At 47.5% G+C, this 16,624-nt stretch overlaps 2 protein-coding genes across 8 annotated transcripts; one reads left to right on the top strand and one right to left on the bottom strand.

Annotated features, from left to right (window-relative positions):
- Positions 1 to 200: 200 nt before the first annotated feature.
- Positions 201 to 2,567, top strand: LOC127344361 (uncharacterized). Of its 3 annotated transcripts, none has more exons than XM_051370601.1 (4): positions 201 to 406; positions 524 to 611; positions 830 to 1,396; positions 2,147 to 2,567. In XM_051370601.1, the coding sequence occupies exons 2-4, from the start codon at positions 599 to 601 to the stop codon at positions 2,377 to 2,379; spliced, it is 813 nt and encodes a 270-aa protein (XP_051226561.1). In that variant the 5' UTR covers positions 201 to 406; positions 524 to 598; the 3' UTR covers positions 2,380 to 2,567. The 3 variants fall into 3 exon arrangements, with proteins under 3 accessions (XP_051226561.1, XP_051226563.1, XP_051226562.1); XM_051370603.2 differs by lacking the exon at positions 2,147 to 2,567 and adding an exon at positions 1,513 to 2,124; XM_051370602.1 differs by lacking the exon at positions 524 to 611 and having other exon boundaries at positions 202 to 406.
- Positions 2,568 to 3,785: 1,218 nt separating this feature from the next.
- LOC127344357 (transcription factor LG2) lies at positions 3,786 to 10,601 on the bottom strand. Of its 5 annotated transcripts, none has more exons than XM_051370598.2 (13): positions 10,354 to 10,601; positions 10,046 to 10,238; positions 9,363 to 9,505; positions 8,804 to 8,895; positions 8,266 to 8,535; positions 7,203 to 7,250; positions 7,039 to 7,098; positions 6,866 to 6,943; positions 6,730 to 6,775; positions 6,332 to 6,603; positions 5,960 to 6,199; positions 4,212 to 4,354; positions 3,786 to 3,998 (listed from the first exon to the last, which is right to left on the bottom strand). In XM_051370598.2, the coding sequence occupies exons 2-13, from the start codon at positions 10,207 to 10,209 to the stop codon at positions 3,905 to 3,907; spliced, it is 1,650 nt and encodes a 549-aa protein (XP_051226558.1). In that variant the 5' UTR covers positions 10,210 to 10,238; positions 10,354 to 10,601; the 3' UTR covers positions 3,786 to 3,904. The 5 variants fall into 5 exon arrangements, with proteins under 5 accessions (XP_051226558.1, XP_051226557.1, XP_051226556.1 ...); XM_051370597.2 differs by having other exon boundaries at positions 8,804 to 8,898; positions 10,046 to 10,229; positions 10,354 to 10,600; XM_051370596.2 differs by having other exon boundaries at positions 8,804 to 8,898; positions 10,046 to 10,232; positions 10,354 to 10,600.
- Between the last annotated feature and the right edge of the window lie 6,023 nt (positions 10,602 to 16,624).

The raw sequence follows: 16,624 nt of genomic DNA on the forward strand, positions 1-16,624 counted from the left end.
GTTTTATACGTTTGAAAAAACTAACAACAAATTGGAAAACCGGCAAAAAACCAAAAAAACAAAAAAAAAACCCACACCGCCTTGCTAACGGGCCCGGCCCAAAATGAACCCCGGCTATGCGGCGCGTGCCAGATAGCGCCCGCACAAGGCGAATAATAGGATTCGTCGGGCGGGCCCCCGTTCCCCCGTTCGCACACGGCTTTGGTTTGCTTTCTCGACGCCCGTCGTCCTTCGTGGAAAAAATCCCCAAACCAGAACCGCCCAGGTCATCACTGCTCCGCCATCCTTCCCGTCAGCGGAGGCGACAAGCACCGGCCCCCGTCCGCCGTCGTCACACCTACACCCGCCGCGGCTCGGATCGGAGACCACACGCCCCGGCCCGTTCTCCGGTGTTTCCCCCTCGGAGGTATATTGCTCCTCCCTGCTCAGATCGCGTAGGTCGTTGTTGATTCGTGGGGAATCGATTGGAGGTTTTCCGATGTGCGAAATCCCTAGGGCAGTAGCTTATCTAGCTGTTTCGCAGGTAGTTCGCGCAAAACATTGCAGTTAGCGCGCTTGTTCTAGACGAAGGCTGCTTGCCTGCTCCGTGCAGGTGTGAATGATAATGCAAGGTAGTCCCAATTGCTAGTTGCTAGTGCAGTATCGTTTTTGTAAGCAGAAGTTCATGTTCATTGATTCGTTCAACGGTTTGCTCATCGGTTCCGCTGAGCAAGCGTAGTCTGAGTTCCCTGTAGAGGCGTAGCTTTGTCTTAGCTGGAACCAACCACGGTCCCTGCCTATCCGAGCCTCTGTTGAACTTGTAACTGACTGCATACCTCCCTGATGCCAGGATTCCGTCGAAGGCCTGCGAAGATGGGTTGGGGGATATCCCGGTTGATCGGGCTGAAGGCTCTAGTCTTGCTCTCCGCGGCGTATTTCGTTCACGGACTGGGCATGAAGCTGCTCGCTTTGCCCCTCGTATACGCCTGCATGATTGCGCTGCTTGTTTCCATTGCTTCCCATCCGTCGATCGACCTCCCGCTGCTCCTCGGCAAGACGTCCAGCGGAAGCTTCCCCCTGTGGTCGTGGATCATGTTCTCGCCGTTCCTGCTTTTCATCCATCTCTTCATGCTGTTCCGGAGATTTGTGAAAAATGAGCCCCTGTACACCGAGATAGCAGACGGGGTGTATGTTGGAGGCTGGCCTTCTTCAGTTGAGCGCCTGCCACCTGGTGAACCTGCAGTTATCGATTGCACGTGTGAGCTGCCGAGGAGCTCAACTGTAACTGAGACTTCATACTTGTGTGTCGCTACGTGGGATACAAGGGCGCCTCAACCATCGCAGATCGAGTCAGCCGTGCGATGGGCCGTGAGGAAGCGGTCACAGAACAAGCCTGTGTATGTTCACTGTGCCTATGGTAAGTTTGCTGTCTCTGATTTTGTTGTTACTTCCAGATTAGGAACAGCCTTGTGTTCCCTTATGTGTTTGAATATAATAGTGGTTGCCTGCATGCTCCTGAATTCATTTCTGCAGCTTACATCTAGATATATTGTTGATAAACACATCTACTGCCTTAAGGTGGATAAGCCGTTGAGTTGTATTGTAAGTGGTTCTGATTTTCATTTCTAGGTTGTGGTTATTTTAGCATTTCAACATGAAGATAAGCTGCCCTGCATACGTTGTAGGCTAAATGGTAAAGATATATGGCAATCTACAATAAATCATAGTCATATATAGGTCATCATATACCTGTGATTACGAGGTTTATGCATATACATGATGAATATTACAAATATAATTGTAATGTCATACATTATCTCAAGGGCCTGTTTGACCTGGTTTAGTCTTGGGACTTGAAAAATAAGCTTAAGCACCCATTCAGTTTGAGTTTGGTTATAAGTTACAATGTTTTTTGAGATTAGCATTATGTATACAACATTGTGTGTATTAAGCTTATAGCTTTAATAGCATGTCCTTTTGAATAAGCCTAGGCCAGTCCAAATAGTCTTAGACTGTTTGCAGCTGTTCAATATTCAAATTTAAGTTAGCTTTTATATCAAGTATATTCTGAATTCTACAATATACAATGGGGAGCAAGTTCTTTCCTTTTCTGGTACACTGATCTCTTGCAGCTCATCATGTAAGTGATTTGCTAAATTGTTAATAGGCCATGGTAGAAGTGTATGCGTGATGTGTGCACTTCTTGTCGCATTGGGATTGGCTGATGATTGGAAGGCGGCTGAGCAAATGATTCGCAAGAAGCGACCATCTATTAGCATGAACACTCTTCATCGCAAAAGCTTAGAGGAATGGTCAAAACACTTGCTTTCTCATTCAAGAAGTGGGGAATCCGATGTGAGTTCTGTGATTCTTTCGGATTACACCCGAAGAAAGCAGTGAACTCGCAGGAAATGAACTTGTTCAGTAATTGTGATAATTGAGATGACTTCATGCTTTGGTACTATCTACTGTTGTCCTAGTAAAATTCGAAGGCATTTCATTGTCTGAGTTATCTGTTATCGAGTATGTTGTATGGATATACATGGATATTCTATTATTGTGGCTTGCAGTGCAGCTTCTTTTGTGCATACTGTTCATCGATCCTAACTGCCATTGATTGCTTGCCAGGCAAATGGTTTTGTGGTAACCTTTTTCTGAAAATAGGGGGCTCTCCGCTAGCTTGCTAGATTCACATTTATAACGGAGTGTAGTATCTTGCTCGTTTTCAGTACGTTGCATTCAATATCTCTGCTAGGTACCCCTCTTTCGGTTCATAAGTAAATGCTACCTATTCATAGCCTTCTTGAGCTGTACCAGCGCGTCTTGTATATAGATTGCATACATCATTTCAATCTACAAAATGTTCTTGTTTTGAAGTCTCCTGATTTGCCTATGTTAACTGAGGTTATTCTGAAGTGTACTTATGTTGATGCTTTTGTATGGTCACCTTGTATTCATCTTTTTTTTACCATCTGTCTATCATTGTTAATGAGCAGCTTTCAAGTTAGGATTTCGAATTCTGAGCTGCATGATTGGAATGATCTGCATCTGATGAAAAATCTCACGCCTGGTAACAGTTTCTGCTAGATGCTATGACAGCTGATTTTGAGTTATTTAGTCCCTTGAGATCTGGTACCAATGGAGCACCCACAACCAGAGCTGATTCTTTTTCATTTATTTGTCAATTATTACCTTTGAACTTGCTTCTTTTGATTTGTTGTTTAGGTTAATATAAGATTCCTTACGGTGGTTAACATGTATTCGTTAATATTGCTCTTCATGTTATCCACTGATTATTTTACATTGTTGTTGACCTTTCGTGGCAGTTTTGTTAAAAAACTATATAAAATATTTCATTAGTTTGTGTTTTCCATGTAAAAATCATCTCCCGTTTCCATCTGTGGTATCTGTAATAATTGTGCTATCAGTGTTAATCAGTAACCTGCAGCTGTTGTCCTTAACTTACTGTTGATTAGCTGGTGTGATTTTTTTAATGATTTGAGTGGATCCAAAATTCATCTTCCAGCCATGTTTTCTTGTGTTATCTCTAAAGGTCTCTTGTCAAAATAAACTTGGAAAACTTAGTATTTAATCTACAGACTGTTAGTGTTTAGCAAGATTAATGGAAATTTTCTTGTCTGGTTCTGTAAGTGGAATTGTCTGCTCGGTTCCTTGAGCAGCCATGTATCCCCGGCTTTTGCTTTGCTCTGCTCTGCATCAAAATTGGCTGTGCTAACTCTTCAATCAGTTCAATAGCCATTGGAACAGGTGAGAGGCACTCAACATGCACCCCAACAATTGCCTGCTTTTCCCCCTAGTGATGCTGCTTTCTCAAATACTTTAATCAATGATAGAACATTACAATCCCTCTTTCTCTCCTCTCTAAGATCACCGACACCTAATTTTACACCTTCTGGGAAATGCCTCAGAATCCTGAGAACTGATTCTGTTGCAGCTGGTGGTGCATACCTTGCAGCTCAGGTCCTGTGGGGCTAAGACTCTCCGCCCCAATGAAATTCCTGTTGCAGTAGAAACAGAAGGTGCAAGTCATTGTCAGCCATGTTCATTTCATTTAAATATACTTTTATTTAAGACACATATCAAATCTCTCTAATGAATCACTACTAAGTGACTCACTGGAGGGGTTTCACATATGTTTTTTTTTTCTTCTGAAACTTGGAACAAAGTTAAGAAGTGCACAATTTTTGCAGCCGAGCGAGTCAGAATCTTACTCGCGAGGACGGGAAGCCCAGAGACTGCTGAGTGCTCGTAGCCGGCGGTAGTACTCCCCAATGGAGAGGAAACATCGAGCCGCCTGTCGGGTTGTTAGAATCCGGCGCATCTGATGCAACGTTACCTGCCTCAGATTGTCAGCCTGCACATTTGCAAGTAAGTCACCCAAGATAATGAGATGTGATATTATACAGTTTTGTATCTTTGCTTGGCTGGGAATTTGACACGGCTTATAATGCTGGAATTATATATACAAGATCACGCGAATACATATTCTAATGCTAGGTTCTTTTCACTGCTATATTCTACTTTGGATGCTGGTTCAAAGCTTCTTGCAAAGGATTATTCTAATGTGACGTTCTTTTCTGATAGCTTAGGGCCTTTCATGGTGTAACAGATGAAAAATGATTTTGACATGTCGACTATCTATCTTAGCACACTTGAAAAGAATGAAAACAAAAAAAAGGGGATATCTAGGTTTAGTATGAGCAAAAGTCATAACTTTTGAAAACTAAGAAGTATCTTCTGTGGTCATCTTCATTTTGATTTATTTTTAAGTGACTCGGATTTGTCTAGATTCGCATGTATCTACTCACTAAAACACGTCTAAATAGATGCGAATCTACACAAATATGGTCACTTGTTTCCGGACGGAGAGAGTAGATTTTTTTCTCATGCAAGTATATCTAAATACATTCACGATCTTTTCATAGGAAACTTTTATGCAGAATGATTGCTCCAATCATGATCCTAGAATTATTAATTAGCCGTATACCTTTCATATATCTACATCCACAAACTACAATCAACATATCTTCAACGGAATCAGGGTTCAGAAAGGCAGGAAAAACAAAATGGAGGTCTCAATCTTCTTTTATCCGTTGAGGCCTTGAGAAAGAAGATAACCCATAAAAAGTCAAGACCATTGTATTTTCTACACTTTGTGATGGAACATCACAGAGTATCCTGTCCATGGAGCTGAAGTTTAGGTGGCTGTGTCCTTTTCCTCACCACTATAGGTGTTTTTTTTTCCTATAAGAGCACTATTCATGGACTGGAACCGTAGCAACTTTTGCAAGGCATGGAACATCATAAACGAGACATCAAATGATTTTCCTTGCTATGCTTGTGGGCCTCAGTTGTGGTACCAGCAAACAGAAAAGCGAATAGAAACAAGAGAAGATATGTGGCCGGCACAACAAGGGGGTAGAGGCACAAAGAACATAGTTTATGCACAGTAGCAACCGTATGTATTCGTCTATTGACTTTATGTAGAAAGTGACATGTGTCTACATGTATATAGTAGTGCTAGATATGCCGGTGCACGTACAAATGTGTGATCAGGAATAAACCTTTGGCCCCCACCGACTCCTCTAGAAAAAAATTGAATAAGTGGCTGTACCGGAAGCATTAGCTCGTTTTCAGTTTTATAATAACAAGCTGATTATGCATGCTGAAAAGTGTTAATGATGCTTATCCACAAGTTTAATCTGCTGGTTTCTGTCAAGAAAGTTGGCCTGTCATGGAGAAAGTAGGTCAGGGCTCCGTAGGGCCAGCAGCTAGCGTTTCTACAAAGGAGGACCACTGCACTCTACTGTAGTTACAGTTTTAGTTCATTTTTTTTGTTCATGTATTATTCGATTAAAATGGAAGAGATTACTTGTATGGGTTATGAACTAACAACAGCAAGTTTCAGGCAGTTGATGATCGATGATGCAGTGCAAGAAGAGGAGTGATGCATGCTGACCTGCTGGTAGAAGCTTTCGAGGCTTGCGAGCTTCTCCAGCGCGATGGCCATGAGCCCCATGTAGTTGGGGGCGGCGGTGCCGTCGTTGAGCGTGCCGGCGGCCACCGTGTCGGCCAGCGACTGGTGCAGCTGCTGCAACCCCTGCCCGAGCGCCTCCTCGGTCTGCTCCGACGACTGCTGCAGGCTGTAGATCGACACCATCTGCTGCTCCGTCAGCGGATCCAGCTGCTGGCTCAGTATCTGCCCATGATAGCAATGCAGCTGCTAGCCTCAGTACGGGACGCTGCCTCAAGAGCCGTACGTTCGTTCGTTCGTGCGTGCACGGATCATTCTTCAATGTCGTTTATGCATGGGAAGAAGGGATATACTGACCTTGAGGAGCTCGGACGGTCGGAAGCCGCCCATCCAGAAGAAGCAGCGCTCGGCGGGGGTGGTCCAGGCGCCGGTGAGGAGGTGGAAGACGTCGGAGCGCGCAAGCTCTGCCTTGAGCTGGAACAGCTCGTCGTAGTGGTGCATGCACTCATCCACGATGAGCCCGAGGTTGCTGTCTTGCAGGTGCGCCTGCAGCCCGCTGCGGAGCTCCGTCAGCCGCTTGCCGTCGTCGTCCAGCCACCGAGCGTACTCCATGTCGAACATGGCCGCTCCTGCATGGAGCATTGTTTAGGGCGGAGCAAGAACTTACTAAGGTTAAAAGGTAAAAGTAAAAAAAAAAGATGTTTCAGGATTTGCAGTAAGAGTAAGAAAAAGTTAAACGGGCGGGCGCTGATTACCAGGGCTCATGTCACCGGCTGCACTGCAGCCCCCGAGAAACATCCCCTGGACCAAGCAATTTTGGCAGAAAAAAATGATAAGAAATAATTTATCAAAGGCAGTGAAAATGGACAAGAGAAATGGAGTTGGAACAACCTGAGACCGGGCTCTCTGGAGCTCTTGCTCCATCTGCTGGAGCCTGACCCTGCTGGTTTCTAGGTTCTGCACATAAGCCTGTGAAAAAAAAGGACAATCAAAGGCAGTCTTACCAAGAAGTGATTAATTTGAAGTGTCGGTGATTGAGATGGATGGATGTTTTGAGCGGGCACCTTTTTCCTCAGCCTGCTCTTCTTAGCAGCCTCCCTGTTCTGCGCTAATCGCCTTTCCGTCTGCGAGTTTTAGTTTAACCACCATGTAAGATGAGATGATACAGTTCCAGGAGGCAGCAAGCAAGCAAGCAATGAGTGGGTTGGATAAACAGTAGCCATCCCACCTTGGAATCTACCAACTTGCCATCTTTTCTTGTGGATCCATGTTTCCGCTGTACAAAAAAAAAGGCAGGGGATTAGAGCAACATGGCAGTGTATAGTAGCATCGTTCCTTCCTCTCCTATACCAGAACAGTGCCACATCTCAACATCAAAGACAGCGGCAGGCTGGAGCTACAGGGAACAAGATGGTGCATTGGAGCCAAAGTTCCTATCCATTGTTTTGATCCAGCAAAACACCTCAGCAGCAGCCAGTACAGAAACCATCATGTATCTATCTCCCTCCATAACTTTCTTGGCTGTAGCTGTCCCTGGTGACACCGACGGCTCGGAGACAGCGAGCTATGCTGCTGGCCGTCCCAGCTCCATAACCATCGCTGCCGCTTTGCAAAGGCGCAAGGGAGGTGAGATAGATAAGACGGGGGTTATCATGGTATGATGATCCCGCTTTTATATCTGTCTATCCACCGACCCTGGGTGCGACAAAAGGCGATTTAAGGTGACAAGTTCCATCCATGATTTGCATGATGTGTTTGTGTGTGTGTGTCCTCTAAACCAGATACAGCATTGACCAGATGTCATTAGTCAAATCAATCATCTAGAGATGCAAGTGCTGCCTATGTATTTCCTCCCAAACAAGCATGCAAAAGGGCACATGCCTTGTGTTCACTAACTAGTACCGCTAGTACCTTAAGACGCTATCATAGAGACATAATCTAGCCAGGTAGCTAGTAGGCTTGTTGCGCTAGTCCGTGTGATGAGTACACAAACATGACAAACGTACTGCTGCTCGGCCGTGCAAACCCAGTCCGGGGACGGTGACACGACAGAGCAATGCTGCCACCACAAGGAACCAATTCCTTTAAACAGTTTGATCACCATCTATTCTATCAAGAAGCCAAGGCGATTTGACAAGATTATTCTGCTGGGGGAGTAACAAGGACGGAGTGAATGAGTGGCGAGTGAGGCGATGTGTCCTGTGCTAACTCTTTGGGATGGGGCGGGTCTAGCTAGTACAGTACGTTTGCGATATGATAGGAAAAGGTCAAGAGAGCGGGGGGAGCGGTACCTTGTCATGGTCTCCTCCTCCGTGCAGCTGCATCTGCTGCTGAAAGCTTGCCGTGGCAGCAGCGACGGCAGGTGGTGGAGGAGGGCCGGCGGCAGCGAGGGCGCCAGGCTTGTAGCTGTAATCGTCAGTGGTTACCATCATGACCTCGTGCCGCTGCTCGTCGGAGGAGGGCGGCGAGGGCCTGACGCTGCTGGCTGGGGACACCATCTGCGCCATTGTGTTCCGAGCTGAGCTCGAGTCAGTGGTGCTCCCGACTGACTGCGAATTCCCCTGTTCAGCCATTAACGCAGACTACAGTGATCAGTGGTCGCCACACATACACACACACTCGAAAATAACTCGAATCAATGTGCGCGCTCTGAGACGAGGGAGGGAACACGTTTTCGCCCCACTCTTAGCAGGTTTCTTTACTCGTGGTGGCGGGTACGGAGCCAAGAGAGAGGAGGAACAAGTCCATCTTTTTCCTCGGGTTCAGCGACGAGCAGAAGAGGGAAGTAAATGGCCGGGTGGTGAATGATCATGGGAAGCGGGTCCTTACACTGTGCAGCTGCTGTGGTTGGTGTCGCATTGGCCACGAAGGGAAGATCTCCAGCGTGGGGGGCCTGCCCGTGCCCGCGAGGTATCCTGCCGCTGCTGCATGCATACAAAGAGAACTCAATTAACGCGGGCTCCTCATCGATTTCATGTCCTCCCCGTATCCTGTTCATCCTTCTTCTCTCTCTTCCTCCGGGAAGAAGCTGTAGATGAACATGGCGGAGAGAGAGAGAGAGAGACAAGCTCGAGAAGGAGCTGTAGAGGAACATGGAAAAGGGAAGCTCGAGAAGAAGCTGCTGCCGCACTGTTGATATTGTAGGCGAGGAGGGAGGAGGAGAACGACACCCTTGATGTCTTTGTCTCACCATTTATGCCGCACACAAGCTAGCCGCATGTGGCGGAGGCAGTGCAGTGGGCACTCGCACTGCCTATACTGTGTGGGAATGCAAAAGGCGAGGCATGTCTCCCGCATCGCCATGCCATGTGTGGCAGCGAGCAAAACAGGAAACGATCTATTTCTGTGTGTGGGTAAGGTTAAATCGGAGGAGGAAGAAGAAGCTTACACTTTGTCTGCACGTCGCTCGTGATCATGCCGCCGGGGTGACGGTGATCGACGCCGATGCCGCCGGCGGTGGCGCCGCCATTGATGAGAGCCTCCTCCAGCTCCCCGAAGTAGGCGGCGGCCGCGGCTGTGGGTTGGAAGTCCCTGCCCAACAAGGAGCGCACAGAGCTCGTCATCACCAGTGCTAGCTTACTATGCTAGCTGTAGCTATAGGAAATCAATCGAACAGGATAAAAAGGCTTTTCGAGAATGGAAAGGCGTAGGCTGCTAAAGCAAGAGACGGTTAATAAGATCGAGCTGGGCAGATAAGGATGAGAAAAAGATGGAGCCTCGGTGCCCAAATCACTTGTAGGATTCATTCAGGTCTTAGGCATTAAGAAATTGGTGCGTGCGTTTGGAGGTGTAATCCAATGGGAGGAGCATAAGCATATATGTGTGTGTGTGCGTGGAATAAGTTTGTTAAAAAGGAGGCAGGCGAGAAGAGAGGCAAAAAAAAACTAAACAAGTAGATAGCCCACTCAAGGATTTGAAAACTAGTTGCAGGAAAAAGTCGGTCTGATCTTGCTAGCTTAGCTTAGCTCCTGTTGCATGAAGAAAGAGCTTGAGCTAGAGAGGATAGGTAGCTCGAAAAGAGAAACGAATTTTTTGCAAGGAAAATGAGCAGAAGAGATCGAGCAGTAGTACAAGAAGCTACTGGTAGGCGGCGCGGCGGAGGCGTGATGGTGATGATGATGGGCTTGGTGGAGTCCTCCATGGTACGCGAGCGTTGCTTGGTTCAGATGCTGTATGTCGTGGTCATGGACGCTGGCCATCATCCTCCAGGAACTCTCCTCCTCACCTTGCACCATGATCACCAGCTCTGCTGCTTCTGCTGCTGCTGGCAACGAGAGACCAGAGGGGAGTGAGTGGTACATGCAAGCTTACAAGGGAGAGGAAGGAGAGGAAAGAGCTAGGACCAGAGAGAGAAATAGGGAGAGAACATGTGTACATACCATCCTGGAGCAAGCATGCGAGGGGCGGCAGAGGGGGGGATGAATGATGGGATTGGCGCTCCCCTGCTGCTGCGGCGCTTCTCGGTTCGCGCACACTGGCAAATTGAATCCGCCTTGGAGTTTCATCCACTGTACTGCAAAGAAGATCTTGTCCTCTTCACCACGTCCTACGACCCTGTCTATCTTTTTTCCCTTCACAGGCTAGAGAGAGATGTGATCAAGGAGGAGGCCGGGGTATAGAGGAGGAGGAGAGAGATGGATGTGGTGGTAGGCCTTTGCTGTCAGGGTTTCTGTCTCCTGCTCCACTCCTCGTAACCACCTTTCAACTCCCATTGGTCGAGCTCTGCCTCTCGCCTCTGAGACGGCAAGTACTCTCTCAACCTAAAGAAGCATTGAATAGGGAGAGAAAAAACGTTTCCAAAAAGAATACTAGTAATGGAGAAAGGCGCACAAGCTTTTTTATTTAAAAATGGGGAGGCTTGAGAAGTTGTTCTACACCTCCATCGACCTCCCTTCTTCCTATCTCTTCTATTGTTGAAAGCACAAGGGGAGAGAGAGACAGAGGAGTTGATTTGTCAACTAGTATATTCTCGCTCACTCCATAATACTCCTCCACATATCACACACACAAATCCTAGTTTACTCGTATCTCCATTCCTAACAAGAGCACCACCAGACCAGATATCAGATATGATGCACCATCGATCCATTTTTTGTGAAAACCCCCACTTGCGCCGAGAAATAATGGAATTCCTGGGAGGTGCATGGAAACGGGTTGGTTTGGGAATGTCTCTGTGTTCCGATTCTTTCAATTCGGACGTCGACATCAGTGCCTTGTCATGCACCAAATACTAGAAAGATTCTACCCTCTATGAGGAAAAAAGTGTTTGTTCTTCAGAGGAGCTCCTCTGTCTTGGTCTTGGCCTCCTTGCCTGAGATGTTATGGATATGGCTCGAGCTTTAGCTAGATTGGGAGCACACTTGTCGCGAGCTGATTTGTGACCAAGTTGCGAGTTAGATGCTGGTTAGTGCTTAATCCTTTGCCTAAGTAGGGCCTTCAAGCATAAACTACTAGTAGACCTGAAGAGCCATTGTGCGTGGCGCATCGACGTGGGGGAGAAGATGCATTCATACTCGCTGGCCACAGATTGCTGAAACCTTTTCAGTACTCTCAATCAGTCTATCTCTGAACAATTGTGTGCGTGCGTGCAGTCCTGTTCTGCTGGAGTTTGGTCAAAGGTGAAGCTAGAAAGAGTTTGTTCATGTGCCGGAGCCTGCCCCTGCCCAGTCTACTGCAGCGAATTACGGAACAGTACAGTGTAGGGAAAAGAATATGTATTCCAGTACAAGCAAAGGTCAGCAGCTCAATACTTTAGAGAGATTCGGTAGATTTGATGGGATCTCTTGAGAAGAATGGGCATGTAGTAAGTGTCAAATCTTCACGGTTTTTTTTTTTTTTTTTTTTTTTGAAGATGGCAGAATATAGGAAAATCAGTAAGTGAAGTGCACGCCAAGAGAGGAAACGGTCTGTGTTGGCGAACGATTCTTCTACCGTTCTGCTGTGGTAAATTACCGAGGTGAAAACGAGACTTTATGGAAAGCTTAGCTAGATTCTTTTATAAAACATAGTATCACAACTTTATCCTCACTACTATGGTGTCAATCTACCATCACTTCAAAAATGGTGTCATCCTATTACCGCCAGGCGCCAGTTCACCATCACATGAGTAGTTAGTATATGCCACCTCATCATAGTACATGTCATCAGAAGTTTGTAAGCCTCACCAAAATATGTTGGATTATTAGGCAATTTCCGTGTGAGTTTAATTACCGAAAGCAACATTACAGATGCACAAGCATACTTAACCAAACACATCAGACTAAGCACATGCATCAGATCTGAATATGGAACAAGTAGCAGTGCAAGGTAGGAGAGGAAAAGCACGTACATCGCGACCGGGAAGGTCGCACCAGTAGCAGCACCACCACCACCATGGGAGTTGTTGATGTCGCCCATGATGTAGTCGGATCTGTCGATGAAGCAGCCGAACTGTCGAAGAAGAAGACGAACAGCAGTGAGCAGTCGCGCCGAGACGCTCCCCAAAAACCTTATCGCCCGTCTCCCGGTGCAGGATCTCAACGGACGGGGTTTCGGAGGCCTGCTCTCCCGGATGGATGTGCACGCAGTCGCCGGGATGGGGAAGACTAGAGAGTAGCACAGCAAAAGGAACTTCGCGAGAGAGATCTAAGAGCACTATTTTCCAGATCTGATCGGTCTCCTTGTATAGCCTGGGAGGAGAGCCGCCCCGACCGCGTTGACACGCGTAGGAAGCCAGGGACACGCGGCGAGCATGCACATGCAGGTCGACACGTACCCAACACAGTTGGTGCACCAAGCAAAAAATTTAGGCTTCCTTGAGTGTGTCTCAAACTCGAACTCGAGTCACGAAACACGACGTGCGTGCGTGACGTGCCGTGCCGAGACGGGGCGGGCGGAGGAGGAGGAGTGCGCGAGGGCTCTTTCTGTTCTCACTCACTTGGAATGACTAGAACATCAGCCCTTATATACCACTCCAACTCTCTCCCAACTAGCAATGTGGGACTAAACTTTGTCCCCCAAGGCTGTCCCAAGCTGCCAACGTGATGGGCCTTGAGATTTCAGGAATTGTAGACTACATGGGCTGCCTTATTGGGCTGCAGCCCATCTACATTTAACAATCCCCCACCAGATATCATATGCTCATCAGATGACACATTAGTTCCATTCACTGCACTTCGGTGGAGACTGTTAAGTTGAACTTCCACTTAGGCAAGGTGCTACGCTTGACTACAACTGAACAATGGACTATGCCTTGAATTGTCAGTCTTTGTGCAGCAAGTTTCGCTCAATGCCGGCACGGTACTAGGCTACCATAGCCTTCCCCTCGGGTGGAGCTTATAATTCATACTCCTCGGCCTTTCATGAGCTTACTAGAGATTCACCCAAATCTCCCACACTATGACCAGTAGTGTCACTCATATAGGTGTGTTCTTCAAAAGATCGCCCTGTAGGACGGCGTCTTTGCTCATCAAGAGCCGCTCAGAACACATTAAGACATTGTCAACCTGCCTTACAGTAGCTATGAGAGAATTGCATCTGCAGCGGAGTGGGAGTATTAAATTTTCTCTCAACTCAGTTGCTCCGGTTTGTTTTCCCAGGTCCTAGTTCACGGAATTTCCGATCACATAGGTTGGGTTACCCCCTCGGCAACTCAAGTGGGTCTCAAACCCATCTCCCTCGATGCAAGGTCTATCATATTTCTTGATAGTCCTTTTGTGAAAGGATCTGCCAGATTTTTAGCACTTTGGACATAATCCAATGCTATCACTCCGGAGTTCTTCAGTTTTCTGACAGACTTCAGTCTCCTCTTGATATGTTTGGAACTTTTCATATTATCCTTAGAACTTTTCACTTTAATAATCACAGTTTGATTATCACAGTTCATGAGGATGGCCGGTATTGGTTTTTCAACCATAGGCAAGTCCATCAAGAGCTCACGAAGTCATTCCGCTTCGACAGTAGCTTTATCTCTAATGCTGTGAGTTCTGCTTCCATAGTTGACCTCGTTAAGATGGTCTGCTTGCAAGACTTCTAGGAAACAGCGCCACCACCAAGAGTGAAAACATATCCACTTGTGGCTTTCATTTTAGCATCAGAAATCCAATTGGAATCACTATACCCTTCAAGTCCTCTTGGATACCCGTGTTATCACCAGAATTTAACCGGATCAGATGTGGGCCGTGATTAAGATGGGCTTGGAGAATATACATGGAAAATATGCATGAATCGGCCTTGTATAAGAGTTTGGGCTAAATTGCTCGTGTATCTGTAAATATAGTAGGATACGTGTCGGTTAGGACTAAAAGGTAGAATTTGGCTCGTGCACGGTTGGGATTATTCCCACGTTAGAAAGTCTACGGACTATAAATATGTATCTAGGGTTATTGATAAAGAGGACGACCACGTTCACAACAAATAAATCTAGGCGCATCGCCACCCCTTGTTTCGAGGGTTTCTTCCGGGTAAGCACCATGCTGCCTAGATCACATCTCGCGATCTAGGCAGTATCAAGTTTATTCGTTGTTCATGCGTTGCTCGTGCTGAAGCCTTGTTGATGGCGAGCAACGTAGTTATCATAGATATGTTAGGGTTAGCATCAGTACTTTCTTGATGTATTTGTCTAGCCATGCTACCCCTAGATATCTAGCCACCCTCGTACCGATCTGAGGTGCAAGGGTGGCACCTTGCTTAGTCATTGTTCAGTAGATCCGATCCGTTATGATCGCTCCTTGTTCTTCAAGGATTAGTTTAATATCTACATAGTTAGGCCTTGCAAACGGGTTGAAGGATCCAGTAGTACGTAGGGTGTAGTTTGCTATCCCTAGACAAGATGTTCCGGGAATCAACTCCATGTTGGTTTTTAGGCCTTATCTAGGGCTGGTTTATCATCATCTTGCGTGGCTGCCAGGCTCAATTACGTGTAGGACGTTCCGGTTATGTGGTGAAAACCCTAGATCGCCGTAGATCGTTTTAACTTAATATTGATCAAGCAGGATCACCATGTTGTCGTAGACCTCATACGAATCATGGGTGGATCGGCTCCTTGAGCCGATTCACAGGACAACCTGAGAGCCGATCGAGGCTCGTATTTAATGTTTACGTGTATGCCATGCAGGAAACTAAGCGAAGCAAATCATCACCTTCCTGACCAGGTATAGGTCAGGTGGCACGCCCTTGCACCAGCATCGGACGTGCGTGCCGGAGCTTTGCGGGCCATCGCACGAGGGACCAGGGCCTACCGCAGTTCTGGGAGCCTCCCGGCTCTACGTGTTGCCTGTCGCTACTCGCCGGTGGGTTTTGGTGGCCAACACATTCTGGCACGCCCGGTGGGACAGTCTTCGACATCAACTGCATCATCATCCACATCAGAGATGGCGGAAGATCCAGTCACGTACGAGGATCTGACGGAGGAGCTCAAGAAAAAGTATGACGATGTCAAAGCTCTCTTCGAAGCCGACCTCATCGGCTCTTTCCAGAGAACCCGCTCACACGGCATCAGGTGGAAAGGGTTCTCACCTGAAGGCGCGCTTGATGGAGTGGACTTGTCTACTCCTTCAGAAGAACGCACCAGGTCTCTGCGTCAGGAGGTGAATCACATGGTAGCTCATTCGCTACACCGCCATTCTGAGAGCCTGGTGAACGCTTTGGAGCGTGTCGCGCTGCGCGTGGTCCAGGAAATCATGAAGCATCAGTACTCTCCATCAGGACCTGCTCTAGGGACTCACCAAGGAGAGCTACCACTCCAGACCAGACCACCACTGCCATTCGCGCTGGCAGCACCAGAAGTGCCGAGTTCACCGGCATTCGTCGTTTACAAGATCGGTGGCGATCCTAGTGATTACCAGTTCTTGTATGAAGCGCCCAAGGAGGTCCCGCACGGATACATGTGCGCATATGTGCCAGACTGTAGTAGCTGGGCACGTACAAACCAGACTGCAACAGCAGGGACTTCTGAAACAGTAGGAGGGGCTTCTGGATCTGACCTTGAGAAGCAGGCATGGCTAGCTAAGTATGCCACTCCAACGAATCTTCAAAGCTCGACTCCTGTAGCTAGCTCAGATCTTGAGAAGCAGGTGTGGCTAGCTAAGTATGCCACTCCAACAAATCTTCAAAGCTCGACTCCTGCAGCTAGCACCGTGGATCAGATCAGTGCAATCTTGAGAGACCAGTTCGGCATGGTGCCGAAAAGGAGGACAATCGGCTATTTCAAGCCGTACCCCAACGAGTACGATTTGATCCCACTACCACCCAAATATCGGCTCCCTGAATTCTCCAAGTTTAGCGGGTCAGAAGGCTCCAGTTCAATCGAGCATGTGAGCCGATATTTGGCGCAGTTGGGCACGATCTCAGCATCGGACCCATTACGTGTGAGGTTCTTCGCACAGTCCCTCACGGGATCGGCTTTCGGGTGGTACACCTCGCTGCCACCAGATTCAATCCGGACTTGGAAGCAGATGGAGGAGCAGTTCCACATGCAGTATCACTCAGAGGCTTCCGAGGCCGGCATTGCCGATCTAGCACAAGTACGGCAGAAGCGCGGAGAAACAGTGTCAGAATACATCCAGCGCTTCAGGACCATCAGGAACCGATGCTATTCGGCTCGTTTGACTGAAAAAGAAGCAGTCGAGCTGGCGGTGGTGGGTCTCGCATCGCCAATCAAGGATATGGCTT

The sequence above is a fragment of the Lolium perenne genome, chromosome 3 (assembly GCF_019359855.2).
Source record: "Lolium perenne isolate Kyuss_39 chromosome 3, Kyuss_2.0, whole genome shotgun sequence".
Classification (NCBI taxonomy): domain Eukaryota; kingdom Viridiplantae; phylum Streptophyta; class Magnoliopsida; order Poales; family Poaceae; genus Lolium; species Lolium perenne.

What these genes read in the sequence shown, in the direction of transcription:
- LOC127344361 (XM_051370601.1), top strand. An exon ending in GTATGTTCACTGTGCCTATG is followed by an intron (nt 1,397 to 2,146) that starts GTAAGTTTGCTG and finishes AATTGTTAATAG; the next exon opens with GCCATGGTAGAAGTGTATGC.
- LOC127344357 (XM_051370597.2), bottom strand. Translation starts at nt 10,209, where the DNA reads ATGGTGCAAGGTGAGGAGGAGAGTTCCTGGAGGATGATGGCCAGCGTC. An exon ending in TCCAGAGAGCCCGGTCTCAG is followed by an intron (nt 6,776 to 6,865) that starts GTTGTTCCAACT and finishes TGCTTGGTCCAG; the next exon opens with GGGATGTTTCTCGGGGGCTG. An exon ending in GACCGTCCGAGCTCCTCAAG is followed by an intron (nt 6,200 to 6,331) that starts GTCAGTATATCC and finishes TATCATGGGCAG; the next exon opens with ATACTGAGCCAGCAGCTGGA.